The sequence below is a fragment of the Varanus komodoensis genome, unplaced genomic scaffold (genome assembly GCF_004798865.1).
Source record: "Varanus komodoensis strain SLA01 unplaced genomic scaffold, ASM479886v1 scaffold19, whole genome shotgun sequence".
Lineage (NCBI taxonomy): Eukaryota > Metazoa > Chordata > Lepidosauria > Squamata > Varanidae > Varanus > Varanus komodoensis.
In genome coordinates this window covers 12,347,817-12,366,188 of record NW_025335550.1, presented here as the reverse complement: position 1 = coordinate 12,366,188, position 18,372 = coordinate 12,347,817, and the positions used below count along the sequence as shown (strand labels likewise).

Here is an 18,372-nt window from a genome sequence, read left to right as displayed (position 1 = left end):
TCCGCTCGTTCCGCCGCCAGAACGCAGCGGCTCTGCAGTCGCCCTTTCTCAGCTGGCTGCTCTGGATGCCTCTTTGCATGGATGGCTTTTCCCCAGTCGGCCTTCCCCCGAGAGCCACGCTGCATGGCACAGAGATGGGGCCCCCCTGCAAAACCCCCCCTTTCAGGCATGAACAGGGTGGGGGCAACAGCGGGTGGAGGCAGGTCCTCGCCGTGGGCAGCCGTCCAGGTCCCCCCAGGAAGCTTGTCCTCTCGGGAGGCTCCGTCCCACCACGGAGGAAGCATCCCGCCTACTCCTTGCCAGGACTTGGGTTTCCTTTCGGTCTTCGTTCTGCAGCACCGGCGGCTTCTAGCGAGCGCTGGATGCCCCGATGGCGGAGCCCGCTCAGGCCCTCACTGTCGTCTGGAGGCTCATTCCAGTCCCAAGAAACTTGTTAGAATCCTGCTGTTAATATAATGTAATTTGGAGGAGGGGGGAAGCATTTGCTTTTTATTTTAAAAATAGGTGGTTTTGCGATTTGAGCCTGTCAGCATCCCTCTTCCGGGCCTCCTTGTAATAAATTCAGTAAGCATCTGAATTGTGCCCGGCTTTGCGGTTCCTGGCTGTACAATGAGATCTTCTGTGCATGCACATCTCCCAAAGTCCAACGGAGTGATTAATTGCTAGTCTGGGAATCTGACTATGCCTTCCACTCAGGCGAGCGCGGACGGCTGCGAGCCCTGCCCTTTCGCATCTCCGCAGGGCTCCTCCACTCGGCAGACAGCTTCTTAATTCAAACAAGACTCGGCTTCGCTGCTCTCGGGCAGAGCCGCTGGTCCCAGCACTGGCCACGCGGACACGCGAGTCACGGGGAGCCCCGGGCCCGCTCCAGGGTGGCAGCAAGCGCCTGACTGCCATGGGAGCAGGCGGAGAGCAGGAGGATCCCAGCGTGGCCCGGAGGCGCCATGGTGGCTCTGGGTGCACAGCGGGTGGGCAGGCAGCTGGGGGCCGGCACCCTCTGACCCGAGAGCCAAGCGGCCCTCAGGTGCCCAAGGGACTCCACGTGCCCATCCGGCGCGGCTTCAAGAGTCCTTTGCGGCCCTCTGTGTCCCAGGCTGGTCTGCCGGCCGGCTGGGACCAGCTCTCCACGAAACGCCCGCCTCTCCAGGGCGGCGTCTCCGCATGGGCACGGGACTGGCGGTGCCCGAGGGCCGTGGCCACGTCTCCCCAGGTCAGCACCCCCGGCCCCCCCGGCCCCCTGCATGGGCCGTGCTCCCGTGCCTCAGGCCGCAAGCGCTCCGGGCAGCTTCGGAGACACACAGAATTCCGGCTCCTTCCTGGCTCTCGCTCGCAGCTCAGCCCCACACCGCTCGGGCAGGGATCGTTCCGCTCTGGAGGAGCGCCGGGCCAGTGACCGCTTCTCGCCCAAGACGGAGAAGGCCTCCCAGCGGCTCCAAACCGGGGAGGGCGAGCGGGCATCATGCTGCCATGTGCCCACGTGAGTTTCTGACCAGCGAAAAGTTGCGCTCCTGACATTATGCGCCCTGTCAGCTCAGCTGAGCCTCAGAGCACCGCTCCAACCCACAGCCCCTGGAAACACGGTCAGCAGTGGGAACCAGGGCAAAGAACCCCCAAGATCCAAGTGGGTCCAGAACCAAAATGTAGAAAGAAAACAGGGCATTACACACATTCCCAGCAGCTCATTTGCCCTGACAAAGAATCAGCATTCAGACAAACAGGAGGGAGGAAGATCAAAGGGTGCTTCGCCAAAGGACATTCCCAGACATGCGGACACATTAACTCGCATCCCTCGCATGACAAGCGGTTTTCCGCCTGTTCCCTTTGGGGGAAGTCGGCTAGGCCAGCTCCTCTCCTCTCCGGGCCGGGCCGGGCCGGCTGGCTGCTCACCCCCCTTTCGCCCCTTGCGGGGGGCTGGGGGACCTCTGGCCACGGGGCCCCATCCGCTCACAGCAGCGACGCACGCAGAGCGGCACCCGGGCCGGGCGGCAACGAGTGACAAAGAGCAGCGAGTGCGCGACGCCCGAGCAGCGAGGCGGTTTGCGCGCCGCATGAGGAAACGTTTACTCCTCAGACAGGTGGCCACTCCATCAATTTTGTTTTTCACATAAAGGGGGCCGGGGAGAAGAAGACGCTTGCATCAAAAATGCAGCAGATCTGCGCTAAAACCAAAGGGCAAGCCACCATTTTTACGGTTTCTTTCCGTACTGCCAGAGCCCCTTCTGCAAGTGCAATTATGAGAAAACAAAAGGGGATTTGCAATAAATCTTCCCTAAAGCTGCAAATCGTCCCGGCGCTCCCAAGCACGGATTACAGAGGGCTTGTCTGTCCCCGGACAGAGGGCTGTGGGTGGCCCCAGCCTCGGGGGGCGGAACGGCGAGCCGAGGGGAGATGCGCTGGCCCCCCAGCGGCAGTGGGGCGCAGCGCACTCGGGGGCATGCAGACGTGCCCCGTGCCACCCTGGCCGTTCCGGCCTGGTTCCCCGCATGACGAGGGTGTCCGCCAGAGAACCGCCCCGGGGGGGGGGGGGGGGGGGGGGCTGCGGCAGCCACTTGCTTCTGGAAGCATTTTGATCTGTCTTCCTGCACGCTGTGGGAGGCGGGAATCACAATCACACTCCGCGAAATGGAGACTTCGCCCGGTGCTGCTTCACACACGGGAAAAGGGCTCTCCGTGGTTCGGCCGCGTGCTCCCCCTCACTGCATCTGCTTCACCTGGCGGGGCGAGGACCGGTCCAGAGGGTCCAGAGCTCTTGGGGTGGGAAGGGGAAGGAGGGAGCCTGAGAGGGAAACGCAGGCAGACGCCCGGCCACGGGAACGCCCGCAACGCAGGAGCGAGGGCCGAAGCGTCTTCTCTCCCCACCCCCTTGCCCAGCCGGACCGCCCCATCGCGCAGAGGGAAAGCGCTTCTGCCGGATCGTGCCCCAGCACCTGCCCCCCGGCTGCTTCCAAGAGCAGAAAGTGGGAAGGCGACGGGGGCTCCGGACCCCAAATTCCAGGACGCCCCACTGGTCCCCCAAGAGGCCAACTTGCTGGCATCCGGAGAATCACGCCGGTCCGAATATTTAAGCTCATTTTCTAAGAAAAGAAAAACACACTTGGCAAGAGAGCCTGTGGGCCACACGGCAGTACGCAAGTGCAACAAACAGGGAAACAGAGTGAGCGCGCAGGACACCTCGCGGCGAGTCGGAGGCTCTTCCGCTTTGAAGGCCGGGGGCGCTTGTGCCAGGCCGCCCGGCAGGCCCCAGTCGCCCCAAGCCGAGCCACAAAGCGCGCCGGAGCCTCATGCGCAGGAGCAAATTCACACGCTCTGGAGATCCCTCCCGAAAGGGGAGGGAGAAGGGAAGCGCCGGGAAGGGAGGGTGGGCAGCTCTGATCCTGAACCTGAACCATGGAGAGGAAAACAAAGGCGAGAAGCGGGGATGCGGTCTTGCAATCACCGCTGTGGCTTATTGATCTGTCGGCTTGAAGTGCCACGGTATCATCGTTTCATCACTGTATCGCGTTAAGCTGTTTTTCGTTTAAACACACACACTTCCCCACTTAAAATAAAAACCCCATTTTGTGACTCAGGGATCCAAACTTTAGGCCCTTAGATGTGTCAAGCAAAATAAATCAAAAGTCATACGGGAAAGTAAAGTGAGCAACAACAACCAAAAAGCGAGCTAGAAACGGAGCCGTCCAAAGGAGAAACGTTTTTCCTCAATCGCCATGAATTATGTTCAGTTCATCCTTCTTTATGCATCTGCAGCTCTCTTACATCTGCTGGAGTCATTTAGGATTTCAGAAAAGGTTTCCACTCCTGCGCCGTCGTGTGTCTGTCCCAAAGGACCGGCAGCGTTAATAAAACAGGTAGACGCGCGAGCTGCACTCGGGCAGCTCTGGCGTTCAGCGGGATCCAGGCAGACTGGAGAACGGCACGCACAGCGCCCGGAGAGGGGTGCGGCTGCTACGGCACCTCCGCCCAGTGGGGTGCAAGGGCTGAGCAGCGCCCCACGGGACCCCGCTGCCGGGGGCTGAACCCGGGACACGAGGCGGGGCCTCCGCCCCGGAGCGCAGCCCCCCGGCAGCGGGGCTGGATTCATGCAGCCCCCGGGGGCTCACACGGTTCCAACATGGCGGCCGCTCTTTGGCCCCCGGTTCTGGCACAGGAGCCTCTGAGCACCCCAAGCCCCAAAATGTGCCAAGGCCCATGGACCCGGATGGCCCCCGAGTCTTCAGCCTGGGTCCCTCTAGGGCAGCACTGCCAGCTCTGACTGGCAGCCGCAGCCCTCCCTCCAGGGGGGCCCCGGACAGATCTTGCCCCCCTGGAGAGGCCGGGAATCCAACCCGGGGCCCACTTGTGAAGGCAGGCTCCACGGTGCCCGGCCCTTGCGGCCCCCCGGCCGACTCTTTTATTTACCTGTGCTCTATCTATTATTGTTTAAAATATTTACCGCATAAAAGTCACTTCCAGGCCTCTTTGCATCAAGGGGTGGCATGAAATATCATTAAAACATGGGCAAATAACAGCTGATTGTTCACGGGCTTATTATTTTTCTACCCCACCCATTGCAGGGCTCGGGCCAGTCCCAAGATGCCTGTCAAAAGGACTGTCCCCTCCATTCGCTGGTTCTGCTGTCAGGCTGACAATTCTGCCCCACGCTTTACTGAGGGCTCCCGAGCATCTGTGCCCCACGGCAGCCTTGCAAAGGGGCTGCCACCACCCCGTTCCCGGTGCAGAAATAAGACATCACCGGGGGACTGAGAGAAACGGGGCCCAGGCACAGGTCTGTGGAGGTCCCGGTGCCCCCCTTTCCAGGACCTGGGTGGGAACCTGGGTCAAAGCCAGGCTCCTCAGGGAAAATCCGGGCATCTCTTGCTCAGAACCCCGAGATATTTGTGGAGCTTGGACTCCACCCAGATGGGAAATGCCCTCAGGTCAATTTACAGTCAAGAAACCAAAAACACCGCAAAAATCAGCCAGCAAAGATGTGGCCTTAAAAGAATGAAAATAATACGACGTAAAATGTGACATTGTACTACGATGTCAAGAACCTACATGGCATGTCGATGTAATGCAATATGAAACGTGATTTTAAAATATTTAAAACACCAGGGAGGATGCTAATCTTCAAAGGACGCTGCTTGAAAAGGAGCAGCATGCGACCTTCGGGGATGTGCTTCCAGGGTCCCGTGCACGGCAGGAGCGGAAGGCGGGGGGCCGAGGGTGTCGCCCACCCTTTCGTGGCTCGCGTTTTGCCACAGCTCAGCACTGAAGAGGGCAATGTGGCCCCTGCCCATGGGCAGAGCTGAGGCTGAGGGAAAGCCACGCGCAGGGCTGGCCGGGGATGCGACCGTTCGAGTGCCAGCGGCGGCCGGCTCACGTGGCGCAGGCCGTGCCGTGCAGCCCCACGGCTCCCGCCCCACTTGCCTGTGGCGAGCAAGTGGGCTCTCTTTCCACAGAAGCATCAACGGGAGGAATCCGGCGTGGTAACATGCTAGCAAGCACGGCGCACTCGTCTGGAGCAAAGAAACGAGCGGGCGCTGCAGCGGCGAGGCGGACCTCTGGCGGAGGCGTCACTGGCACCGCTGCGCCCACATGGGAACCGCATGTGTGAACCCACTGCAGCCCGGCCCGTCATCCCCACAAGCGCTAAGGAGGCATCTCCGGGAGGGAGCGGGGCGGCCGTCCCCGGGGCTGGCGAGCAGGGCGTGAGGGGGCCGGAGCGCGTGCTCCGCTCAAGGCCACACAGCCGAGACACGGACACGCATGTCTGCACAACTCGCCCGGCGGGTCCTGTGCCCCATTCCAAGGGCCCCGACTTCCCAAGCCAGCCCCTCTGCCCCTGAGGCAGCGAGCGGGTCCCCGCCGGGCACGTGCTCCGATCGGCGATGCTTCTGCCGTGCTTAAGAAGGAAATGTAATTGTCCATGTAATTTCTTAACGACGGACTGTTTGCTCAGCCGGTCCAGATGCTTTCCTTGGCCTTCATCTTGCGAGGAACGTTTGCGCTGGCTTCCCTGGACAAATACAAGCTGGAGTCCCCGGCCCGTGAGGGGGAGCACCTCACGGCCGAGGGGCAAGCTGCCGAGCTGGAGCGCTGCCCCTTGGCTTCAGCCGGGGGCACCTGCAGAGCCCCCACCTGTCCGGGAGCCCAGCTGGCATCCCCAGGAAGGACAGAGCAGGAAGGGCCCATCCTGGTCACCCAGATTTCGCTCCCGCGAGGAATCCCAGCTGAGGATCCTTACGCAGGAGAAGGCCAAAGAATTCCTTAAAGCTGCCTTTATCCACCTAGTAAAAACAACAGCCATAAACCCTCCACTTCAAAGAGCAGGAATTAGGCAGCGCTCGGTCTGTGTAAGCACTGCTACTGCTCGAGCACCCGAGACAGAGAGAAAGCGTACTTCATCTCAGTGGGTTTACTTATGAGTAGACATGGCTAGGATCGTACCCTTAAGGTTAGGCATTTCTTTGAAGCAGCTGAATCAAGTTTATCACATTTGTTTTAACCACATTTCCTTCTACATTAATACATACTGAGCAAGCATCTGATGTTTGATGAAAACTGAATGTCAGAGTGGAGACCCTGTGTTAATATAGTCTACGGATGACCTTACTCAGTCTTTTTACCTGCCATAAATTTGAATTAATTCTCATTGTATTTCAGTTCCCAGCTCACTGTGGTGCATTAGCATATAAAAATTAACTCTGCGAGCTGTAATCAGTTCACCTTAATAAGCCAACTTACCAGGACAAATCTGATAAAATTATAGCACCCCCTTGTGGTGTTACCTTTATACCCCAGTGGGGCATTGCCCAATATTATGCTTTAAAATCTTCCTCCACCACGCTTAGTGGATAACTAATTAACCTTTTCTAAAGCCTGGTAAGAGCAAAGGGAAATTAAAAGGACCGTCATCGGGAGTCTGAAAATAGATTAGAAGACTGGCATTTCACCTCAACTGAAGAAGGGCATCGTCTTGCGCAGAAGCCACACACGTTCACAGCTCAACAGATGAAAAGCGCGCACACTCAGGTAAGAGCAGAAAGGAGACAGGCCGCCCCCCATCGATGCCCCCTTTATTGACAGAAAACTGCCCAGAGCCATCCTGGGCTGGACATGAGGCCTCCTTCGCCCCGCAATCTGTCTCCGGACGCCCCCCCCCCACACGGGGCAGAGCAGCACCCCCCCCGGGGGAGGCACCTGCACGGCGCCCCCTGCCCTTTCCCTCCGACGGCCGCCCTTCCTCTTTCACGCACAACCTCGAACCTGGATCAGCCACCCACGCTGGGAAGCGCTGAGGAACCGGGGCGGCGCGGGGGCAAGAGGGCAGCAACTGAGCCCGGGCCGCCTGCGGCTCGCGGGCACCGCGCCATCTCAGCTGTGAAGGCCTGCACACACGCTGCAGCCAGGCCCCCATCGCACTGGCAGGAGCTGCAATCTGGTCTATGGGGCATGCATGGCGTCCGAAGAGCACCATTCCCCCGGCCGTGGCGACTGCAGCCGCAGGGCATTTGGGAGGGGAGAGGTATTCTGGCCGGGGCTGACACGGCGATTCGCCTCGCAAGTACGGTCAGGCAAGAACTGATTTAAAACCTCCAGTGGAAAGACACCGTCTCTCCAATTTCCCCGCTGGAAAGCCGCATTAATGAGATACGGAAAGACCGCGCCTTCCTCTGCTGCAGCGAAATCAGTCAGCGCCCAAGCATTTTACTGCACTTTGAAACTCCCGTTTAATTTGGCTAAAGGGGAACTAAATGTCTGAAAACAGGGCGTGTTCCCCATTTAATATGCCAGCTGCCACAGAACCGCATGTCCGGGACGCACAGGGCTGGTTCCGCCTTTCCAGCAGACACAAAATAAAAGCATCGCATGGTACTTCTCTGGCCTGCCACAGGAGCTGCCGACGTAGCCGAGAGCATGACCGTCTCCACGGCGCATGCGAATAAAAATTTGGGGCATGGTGTGGACACACGCATGAGCTCACCACTGAACGTGTTGGAAAAACAAACTTTTGCCTCTTCCCCGGAATCTTTCTATGAATCAGCAGAGCCCTCCTGAAGGCAGCTACTGCAGAGGTCTCTGTTTTTGCCCCCATTAAAGAGAATTCACAGCTCAGTGTGACAATACAATAAATGAGCCCTTCCAGAACAGGGAAGGCGCAAGCATCTCACACGGTATATTTTTCTCCCACTCTATCGCTTCAGCCATAAGTTTCATCCTCTTTCTTTTCCTTTTCCTTTCCTTTCCTTTGACTCTTCCCAGAATTTCGAAGCAAAACAGCCCCCTTTTCGACCGAAGTAAAGAATAATCAATCTGAAATGTGTCTTTGCCATGATTTTCATCAGTGTGAGCGAAAACAGCCTCAGAGGGTTTTCTGTTTTACCAATAATTTCTCATTCTTGTAAAAGAAAACAAGGTAAAATGGTGCCAACATCTGTTTTTTCATTTTTTGTTTGGCGTTCTGTTGGCTACCTCTGTATTCTCTCATACAAGACTAATAGGAAACATCACTTAGGCTTGGTTTCAGTTAACAGATGGTCTTTAAACGATCCAACATAAAAGCACACATTTTTTTAAAACTGACCCCCAGACTGCTTCATAAAGTAAAGGGTTTTTTTAAGATCTTTAAAAACTTTAAAGAAGTCATAGTATAAAAGAGGCCCTAGAGTACAAAGAACACTTATAATTTCCAACTTAAAATATCAGAGACAAAAGATTTAACAATACGATAAGTATCAGAAATAACACACAATTCCCTTTGCAGCTATATAAAAAGGGGTCGGCCTCCTGGCCAAAAGCTTTCGTACTCAGATTTTAAGTACCACCATAAAATCACAGCAAACAGGTCTGAGAAACCGCTCTGCCGTCACGGGGGCCCGCCGGGGCCACGGTTTCCACATGCCAGCCAGCCTGGGGGGACCGCGTGCCCAGGCTGGCTGTCCAGCGGCCCCCTGGACAGGCGCGTCCCGGCCAGCCACCCCCGAAGCACGTCCGGCTCGCAGCAGCCACAGACGTCTGCAACGTGGCCCAGCGGGGCCTTCCAAACCCCTCGGCTGCCCCGGGCGCATCCTTAAGTCCCTGGCACATGGCCGGCGTGATCGCTGCCACCGGGTTTTCACGCTCCCCAAAATGCACGCCGTGCCCAAGGGGGTTCTCTGCCGGGCTGCTCCCGCTGCCTTTGGAGGACGACTGCAGCAGGGCTGGAAGAGGAGCCCAGCCGCTGGACGGGAACGGGAGGCGAGCGGGGCCCAGGCAGCGCTCGCCCCGGCTGGCTTCACGCTGCCTGCTGGAGGGACCGGCCAAACCCGCCATCTCTGCACGGAGCCTCGAGCAAGACGGAGCGAGCCGCCAAGCATCCGAGCGCGTCTGCTCTCTCCTCAGCCGGCCCTCCCAGAGGCTGCAGCTCTGCCCAGCTGGTCGCGCCGAACCGTTTTCCAAAAACAAAGGCCTCACATCCAGCACACATGATGTTGGCTCACCTGTGACAGCTTTTCACTGCAACTGATCTACCTACTATTTGAACTAAGGTTGACTTCCTTTGCTTTTGGATAATACCCTTTTGTTTTCTTTTGGCAAGGGTAAGGCCAAACTGAGCCTATTTCTTAAAAAGTCCCTGAAGAAGAACATTAATTAAGGCATAAATTGTGAGAAACGAGACAATCTTTGCAATGCGCTGGAATGACCAATATCAAAATAATGTTGAACCATACGTGTGATTGCTGTCCTTCCGGCAGTCATTTCTGATCCTGTTACTGGGTTTGGCTTTAATAGCACAAGCACCTCTGCGCATCGCTTGGCTTGGACCTCCGTGCGGGTCGCCGTGGCTCCATTCATTTCCTCAACACTCCACCCCGCAGGCACCCGCCTTTGGCACACAAGGGTGGAGGCGGCCAGGCTGCCTGCGATGCAGCCACGGGTGCAAGCGTATCCCCCCCCACAACCACGGACGGAGGGCAGAAGTGAAGGGGGACGCTGCCTCTTAAGGCAGCGTGCCAACATGCGTGACAGCAGGGCCTGGCTTCACAGCAGCCACCTCGCAAACCACAGGACTAGCCCCTTGGTTTCTAAGCCTGCGGATTCTGGGTACTCCTCAATCACAGTGACCGAGTGTCCCAGGAAAGGAAGGCTCTGCCGGCTTCTCCCACCCAATTTCCAAAGTGTCATGCAAATTAATAAAAACAGGGCAGAAGGACAAATAATGCTGGCCACTAATTGAAGGCAGGAAGCGAGTGCCCATCGTTCCAGGTGCCGCATCGGCACCAGAGCCATCCATCACCGGCGGAGACGAGGCTGCCGTTGCCCGGCCGGCCCGCGACAAGCCGGAGAGACCAACACGCACCTTTTAAGGAGGTTATGGAACAAAAGAACTCATTTTATCACTTGGCTTTACCGCTTGAGAAAATGGCTCCTGGAGCGCTCAGCTCCATGATAAATGCGCCCCCTCCGGATCTTTATTGCCCTTGTAAATCACAGGACTGACAGCAGTTAATAAGAAAGCTTTTGAGTGGTTTTGAAGTTTTGCTATGGACAAATAAAGCCTCATATTAAAGAATTTGCTAGTCCTCAAGGTGTGAAAAAATTATTGTAGGTAAAACCTGCTTTTCAAGGGCATGTTTTTGTTTTCTTCTTGTGGGGAAATGTGTGTGTTAAGAATGGAAGATGCTTAAGGAAGCAGCCACTTTAATTTGCCTTTCAGATGGAAGCACAACGCCTTCTGCCTTCCAGCCCCTGCCTTTTGTGTTGCTAAATTTCAAAAGGGCGGAGAAAATTCCTGCATATACAAGAGAAAGGGCAGAACAGCCCCACAACCAGGCAATGGCATGTTGAGGCTGCAGGCACCCAGGAAGCCAGTGCCTCGCCCCCCCCCACCTTCCGAATGGGGCAGGAAGCGCTTCCCCCTCTGCGCAAAGCGGGCAGGGCAGGCCGGCTTCTCATTAGCCAGACCCTGCCCTTTCCTACCGGGAGGACTCCCTTTTAGGCTCCGCAGGGGGGGCACTCCCCCCCCCAATTCTGCAGACACCTAGCAAGTCCAGGGACTAGGTCTGCAGGCAGGGGCGCTACACTGGATGCAGAAATCCCCACCAAGGAGCGGGGAGACGGTGCCTTGCAAGGCGAGTGAGGGCACCCATTCCCCGAACGGCTCGCGATGCTTCAGGCTGTGCGTTCGCCTCTGCAGCTCTGAGATTCGTGGAGGAGAGTCTGCAACAGGAACCACAGCTGCTTAATCTAGTTCTGGCATCCTCCAATCCCTTCCCTTCCAAAACCCCTCATCCCACAGCGGCTCCAACGTGAAGATGCTCGCAGGCAGCAAAGCACAGCGCATGCCTGGCAGCCCATGAAGAGAACGCGAGCGGCACGGCTCAGAGACGCGGCAGAGAGATGCCGGGGAAACGGCACGCCAGTGGTGCCGGGATCCTGCTGGTGTGCACAGGATCCCGCCCATCCACAGGAGGAGCAGAGAGCCACCGTCGGCCCACGTGCTTGGCTACAGGTGCTCGCAAAGCGCTGCACCTGCAGGCACGGCGAGCCCAGCTCTCGGCGCCTCGCCCCCCTCCGTGGGCCCACATGTTCCACTTGTGCACCCACGGAGCAGACCCTCCGGCGCGAGACGTCCCGCTCCTTTCCCGCTTCCTGGAGCCAGGACTGCTGCTCTCTCTCCGGCTGCCTCGGCCCCTCACTCCCTTCCCGCCAGGCCTGCGCCGAATCGGGGGCTCCCCTCCAACCGTCACGCGGCCGTGGAGGATCAGCGCCCCGACCTTGCAAAGCCCTCCCTCGCTTGCTGCTCAGTGGCGAGGGGCTCGTCCCCCGAGCGGAGGACCCCTGCCGCTCTCGCAGCGAAACCCGCGGGCCACCCACCGTGTCCGCAGCTCCGCACCTGAGCCGCCTCGGACCCCGTCCTCACCCCAATCCACAGCCCATCCGCTCGTCCGCAGTCCCTTGACCGGGCAATGCGATGCAGGGCTCTCTGCCGTCCACACCAACCGCAGCACCATCTGTCCACGCACTCCTGAAGGTGCCCGGGCTGGACATGCCAGAGCCTGCCCAGTCCCCCTGCCGCTACCTACTTCTTTCCAAAATGCCTTCCTCGGGAAGCTGTTTACTGACAACTTTTTAGTCAGTTTATGTGGCTTCTTTTTTAACTGAACGGTGCTGAATCTCCCAACTGAAACAAACCTCCGTTTCCCCTGTAGGTGCGACAGTTTGGACTACCTAACGGAGAGGATGGTTCCCCACGAAACGCAGAGGCAGACCTGTCCAAAAGATCATTCCAAGCACAAGACAGCGGAGTTCCCAAAGCCAGCACCAAACGGCCTCAACCGAAGGCAGCATTGATTTGTCTGATTTAAAAGCCACACTTTAAATTTGCGATTAATGAATTGATTAACGTGGCGATTAATTTGATGGATGCTTTTGGTCATACATCTTGCCAAGAAAGCTGATGCAAGAGCCGGAAAGAGACCGGGGCGTGACTGTCACACGCGGAGTCGGGGTGGCAGAGGTCAAAGCCGCTTGCTGGTAAAGCCGGCCCATCGCCCTGCACAGTCTATCTTTTCCGTCCCTTGCTTATTGCCTGACATGATTTAACAACTGTAATTCCTTATTTAACAATGTCAAAGGTTTTTAGGAAATTGACTGTATTTCACCAACAATATATTTCTTCTTGATTACCGAGTGGTTAAAATGATTTTAAACCAAGACAGCAAAATAAAGCAGTAAGAAAATCAATAGGTGCTTAAAACATTCCTTCTATTAGGTAATGGCATTTAAAATATCCGCAGCTTGTAATGGCACTTAGGATATGCCCAGAAATCAATGAGCTAAATTACTTATTGAACAAGTTAATTTGAACATTGAGTTTTATAGGTAGATTGATAAAACAAGCTTCCCAAAATGTGGGCAGATGTCGCCCCCTGCCGGAAAGAAGGCGAGACGCCAGCGAGAGAAAAAGAAAACAACATTATGCGAGCGGCACGGTGCAATTTCTGGGCTGGCCGCAAGAGGGCCCTGCTCTTTCGGGCCGGGGTGATTTAAGGGGGACCTGCCTGCCCAGCCCCCTGGGGCCTCCAGGGCCGTCTGAACAGCATTACGGGCCGGGGCAAAGCCGTGCACTGGGGACCCTAGACAACTGCAACTACTGCCCATTTTGGAAGTTCCCCCGTTTTCCAAGGGTTAACCTACACGGATCAGGATGGGGCCCACGGCGTTAAGGCGGCCCTGCGGGCCTCCCCGGAAGCCTGCGAGGCGCCAGCCCGGGGGAGGCGGCCCGCCCCGGGGGCCTCCCTGCCCCGGCAGCGCCCTGGCGGCTCCCTGGAGCTGCGCGGCCCGCCGCCAGGCCCACCCGCAGACGCGACGCCGCGGGCGAGTCCCGGAGCGGGCCGGCCGGCATGAAGCCGGGACGCGGCAGCCTTCGCCCAGGCAGGCGCAGCGCAAAGCAGGCCGCCGCGGAGGCCCGACACCGGCGGGCGCGTCCAGAGCCGGCTGCGCCCAGGCTGCGCCGTGGCCCTCCCGCTGGCGGCTGCCCGTGCGCCCACCGACAGGGTCGCGGGACCCCCTGCGCGGCCGGAGCGTGCCGGGCACACGGCGGTGGAAGCGCCCGGCCCGGCCCAAGGCGGCTGCGCCTCGGCCCGGCATCGCTCCGGCGCACCAGGCGCCCTTCGGCGGCGCAACGCGCGGGCGCGCACCTTCTGCCCCCGCGCAGCGCCCTCGCCCTCGCCTCCTACGCGGCCCCAGCGCCAAAGGGGGCCTGCGCCGGCTCAGCTGATGCCCGGGCGGAACCTTGAGGCGGGGAGCGCGCAGGGCGGACTCGTGTTCGTGCCCGGGAACCGCGTCCACACGCCCCTCCGAGCGCGGCCGGTGCAGGGCCGAAGGGGCCAGTGGGCAGGCGCCGCGCTGCACCCTGGAGGCCACCGCGGGCCGCTCGCTTTGCGCGCAGGATTCGCCTCGAGCCGCGCCGCTCCCGGGGCGCCGGTGGGCAGGGGCCCTCCTCCCGCGGCAGAGGCGCCGCGGGGCCGGCCCGGGTCCCCTTCGCCGCCGTGCACTACGGGGAACACGACCGAAGACGTCCTCTTTGCGGACTAGCGTGATAAGGAGGCCGGCGGCGCAGGGCGCGCCGGGAAGGAGCGCTCAAGATGGCGCCTCGCCGGCGACCTCCCGCACATGGCGGCGGAAGACCGCCCCAAGATGGCGCCACGGCGCCGGCCCCCTCCCCAAGATGGCGCGCCGCCGCCTCGCGCTGAGTGGCTGCGGGGAGGCGCAGTGCACGCCGGGAGAGCCGGAGAGCGAGGGCGAGAGCGCGGCCGGGCCGGGCCGGACAGGGACCGGGAAAGCCGCCGAGGGAGCCGCCGCCGCCGCCGCCGCCTGCGCCATCATGCCGGAGCTGGCCGTGGAGCGCGTGGTGGTGCATCCGCTGGTGCTGCTCAGCGTGGTCGACCACTTCAACCGGTGAGGCGGCCGCGCGCTGAGTCACGGGCTGGCCCGCCGCGGCGCTCTGCCCATGGGCAGGGGCCCCGAGGCCGTCGCGGGAGGGAGGGAGGGAGGGTGGAGCGGGGTCCCGGCCGCGGGGCCCGACGACCCCCGCCCTGAGCTCCCCGCCCGCCTCTCCCGCCGCAGGATCGGCAAGGTGGGCAGCCAGAAGCGCGTCGTGGGCGTCCTGCTGGGATCGTGGCAGAAGAAGATCCTCGACGTCTCCAACAGCTTCGCCGGTGAGGCTCTTGCGCGGGGGGGGGGGGCGCCTGTGCCTTCCCCGGGCCCCCGGGGCGCGCCCTGGCCGGGGCGAGACGCGGGCACGGAAAAGCTGCCGGGGCGAGCCTGCTGCCGGCCGTGCAGCTCGGACCCGACCGTGGCGACGGGCGCCTGCCAGTCCGATCCAAGCGGGCGCCCGGCGGGTGCGGTGGGGCTGGGGAGGCTTTGCCGAGGGCGCTGCCCGGTGCTCGGTAGCGGGGAGACGTCAGGCGGAGCGACGGCGCTTTGGCATTGCTTTCCTTTCCGTTGCATGGGTTGCTCTTCTATGCCAAGAGCCGAGGCGGCCTGGCCCGTTTACAGACCAGATTTAATTCGGAAGCCCCTCTTGGCTCTGCAGTGACCCCTCACTCTCCCCTGACCATACCTTGCGCCTTCCCAGTTCTGGAGAGGCGTCCTCTGTCCGAGTTGTTGATTTCCTGGGCACCACAGCAGCCTGCCCCCCTGCAGCGCGCCCGGGGGTCCCGTCAGTGCTGCTGCGGGAAGGACGCACAACTCAGCGGCGGGACACCAGCTTTGCTGCCCCTAAAATCTCTGGCCGAAGGGATCGAGCAGCACATGACGAGAAGAGCTCCCCCTGGGGACCCCGGAGGCTCCCCAGCTTACAAACTGGAGCACGCTCGGCTGGCAGGATTCATGCGTCCCGGCCAGACAGAGACTGTGGCTGCTGGCGCCCCATCCAGCTGTCTCCCCCCGCAGATGCAGCTGGCAGGTTTTAGCCTTTCTTTTCAGTCTAGGCAGGCCCAATTACCTAAAGTAACAGGCTGCTTTTCTCTCTCGTGCCCCTGCAGTCCCCTTTGATGAAGACGATAAGGATGACTCTGTATGGTTTTTAGACCACGACTATCTGGAGAACATGTACGGGATGTTCAAGAAGGTCAATGGTAAGCGATGCGTGGCCAGCAGGGGGGCCGGCTTGGCTGCCTCCGCCGCTTTGGAAAGCCGAGCGGTGCGTTCCGAGGAATTTTGCCCAGACCCTTCACAGATCCCTAGACAGCTTCTGTGAGGCACTGGAAGCATCTGGTGCTACTTTCTGTGTCCGCTTTTGTCCAGCTCGGGAGAGAATCGTGGGCTGGTACCACACAGGGCCCAAGCTTCACAAGAACGACATTGCGATCAACGAGCTCATGAAGCGATACTGTTCCAACTCGGTAAGGGCCCTCCACTCTCGGAGGGTGGGAGCCCCTCCCCGGGGGTGGCGGCCTGGCGGTTCCCCCTTGCTGCCCACTGAAGCCCCGCTAGGTGGGGCTGGAGGACGGCCGGATGGCGGCGGCAGGTTCCCCCTGCTAGAGGGGCTCGGAGGAGGGGCGTCCCACTGCTAGCTTCCAGCGGGCTTCTTTCTGAATAGGTTCTGGTGATTATCGATGTGAAACCAAAGGACCTGGGGCTGCCCACGGAAGCCTACATCTCGGTGGAAGAGGTGCATGATGTGAGTACGTGGAGCCCCCGCGGGGCAAGGCGCCAGTCCCACTGTGTGCTCTGGGCTCAGCCGGAGCGCGGCGTCTGGGTCGCCGCAGCGCAAGGCTTAAGCAGAGCCCTGGGCCCCGGCTGGCCGGAGCTGCCTCCTGCGCCACGCAGGGTGTGGGAGGGCCCCACTCTGGGAGGCAGCTGCCATCCGTGCTTCCTCGGGGGACGCAGCGCCTCTTCCGGCCGGCCAGCTCTGCTCCTGCTCTCACCGGGCGGCCCGCAGCTGCCTGGCCCGTCACAACCTCAGGTTCAGTTTGCAGACTGAGGGGATACTGGCTTTCATGCGGGCACGACCGGTAACAGCCTGTTTCTGCACCCCGAAGGATGGGACACCGACTTCCAAGACCTTCGAACACGTGACCAGTGAAATCGGGGCCGAGGAGGCAGAGGAGGTCGGCGTCGAGCACTTGCTGCGGTAATGCGTGCGCAGCTGCAGCTGCTTCCGGCTCGGCGGCCTGCGCTTTCCGGCGCGCCCCGTTCCTCAGGGCGGAGTGCCGGCAGCTCCCTAGTTTTGGGCGAGCGGTGGTGCAAGACGCCCGAGCTCCACAAGGAGGCAGCCACTTCGGCGCCCGGCCCGTCTCTGTCTGGGGGATCAGCCGTCCCCACGCAGTGTTGCTGGTCCCCCACTGGAGCCGTGCGGGGGCGCCCGTGCTCGGTCAGGCGTGGCGCACAGCCTCTCCCTCGGCCCCTGCAGGTATCTTCGTGCGGCTGGGCCGGGGGAAGAGCGGCTGCCCGTGCAGCCCACAGAAGCGCCTGGCCTTCGCTTTTGGGGCGCGGCCTGAGGCGCATCCGGGCAAAGGAGACTGGCGGGGCAGCTGGGCGTTGCAGGGAGGGGGCAGGGCTGCCGCTGCGCCACAGAGCCCCCACCTGACTCGCCCCCCCCCCCCCGGCTGCTGCAGGGACATCAAGGACACCACCGTGGGGACGCTTTCGCAGCGTATCACAAACCAGGTGCACGGCCTGAAGGGCCTGAACTCGAAGCTGCTGGAGATCCGGAGCTACCTGGAGAGGGTGGCCGTGGGCAAGCTGCCCGTCAGCCACCAGATCGTCTACCAGCTGCAGGACGTCTTCAACCTGTTGCCGGACGTCAACCTGCAGGAGTTCGTCAAGGCCTTCTACCTGAAGACCAACGACCAGATGGTGGTGGTGTACCTGGCGTCGCTCATCCGCTCGGTGGTCGCCCTCCACAACCTCATCAACAACAAGATCGCCAACCGAGACGCGGAGAAGAAGGAGGGGCAGGAGAAGGAGGAGAGCAAGAAGGAGAGGAAGGACGAGAAAGACAAAGACAAGGAGAAGAGCGAGGCCAAGAAAGAGGACAAGAAGGAGAAGAAGTAGTTGTGTGCCGTGTCCGCCAATTAAAATGTCGTGAACTGAGTCCGTGGCTGCAGCGGTTCGTTCTTGGTGGGGCTTGGGAACGCCCGGTGCTGGGTAGAACGGGAAGTGGGCGGCAGGGGCGCTGCACCGTGGACGGTGCGTGGCACCCCGGGCTGGAAATGGCGGAGAACGTGGCTGGCCTGTGCCTTGGCTGGGGGCAAGCGATGGACACACGGCGTTCACAAATGCTCGCCGCCGGTCCCTGTCCACCCCCGGCCAGGAGACGGGGCAGTCGGACAGACAGACTGGGAGGCAGCGGCCCCTCGAGGGGCGCCCCAGCATGCGTCTGCCCTCGCGGTCTGGGGGGCTGCAGCCAGCGCAGGGGCCGCTGCTCTCCCCACCTCTCTTCGAGGCGCACCTAACAGCAAGCTGCCGACAGGAAAGGTGCGGGCCGACTCCTTGCCGTGCGACGCGGGCTTCGGTCAGCAGGGGGCGGGCGGCTCTTCGCTCTAAGGTGCCTTTCAGCGTTGCCGGGCAAGGGGGACGAGGGCAGCGGCCACCAGCCCACACAAGTATGGGGTGCGCACCTTCGGGGGGCCCGGCCGCCCTTGGCAGGGAGGCCAAGTGGGCCAGTGGCTGCCGGAGTCCGTGTGTGGGGGCCAGCCGTGGCTGCCGGGAGGTGCAACGGGCCAGGGGCTTTGGTGCCTCCGATGTGGGGCGCTCCCCTGCGTGGGGCTGGCTCGCTGGGCCGCCCGCCCCGGTGCCTGTGCCGGCTGGCCAGTCCCCTCTGGGGTGCAGCCGCTTGCCCTGGCCTTCCCTGCCCTGCAGAGGGTGTTGCGCCAAAGCCTCACGCCCCCCCAGGCCGCA

At 60.7% G+C, this 18,372-nt stretch overlaps 1 protein-coding gene across 1 annotated transcript; it reads left to right on the top strand.

Moving 5' to 3' along the window:
* The first annotated feature begins 14,243 nt into the window (after positions 1-14,243).
* PSMD7 (proteasome 26S subunit, non-ATPase 7) lies at positions 14,244-17,565 on the top strand. The gene is made up of 7 exons (XM_044427872.1): positions 14,244-14,424; positions 14,593-14,684; positions 15,513-15,605; positions 15,775-15,872; positions 16,070-16,150; positions 16,512-16,603; positions 17,088-17,565. The coding sequence occupies exons 1-7, from the start codon at positions 14,351-14,353 to the stop codon at positions 17,524-17,526; spliced, it is 969 nt and encodes a 322-aa protein (XP_044283807.1). The 5' UTR covers positions 14,244-14,350; the 3' UTR covers positions 17,527-17,565.
* Positions 17,566-18,372: the final 807 nt, after the last annotated feature.

Bases quoted from the DNA above. Each gene is read 5' to 3' on its own strand.
- PSMD7 (XM_044427872.1), top strand. From the start codon at position 14,351: ATGCCGGAGCTGGCCGTGGAGCGCGTGGTGGTGCATCCGCTGGTGCTG. The intron at 14,685-15,512 runs GTGAGGCTCTTG...GTGCCCCTGCAG, and splicing joins CGTCTCCAACAGCTTCGCCG to TCCCCTTTGATGAAGACGAT. The intron at 16,604-17,087 runs GTAATGCGTGCG...CGGCTGCTGCAG, and splicing joins GGCGTCGAGCACTTGCTGCG to GGACATCAAGGACACCACCG.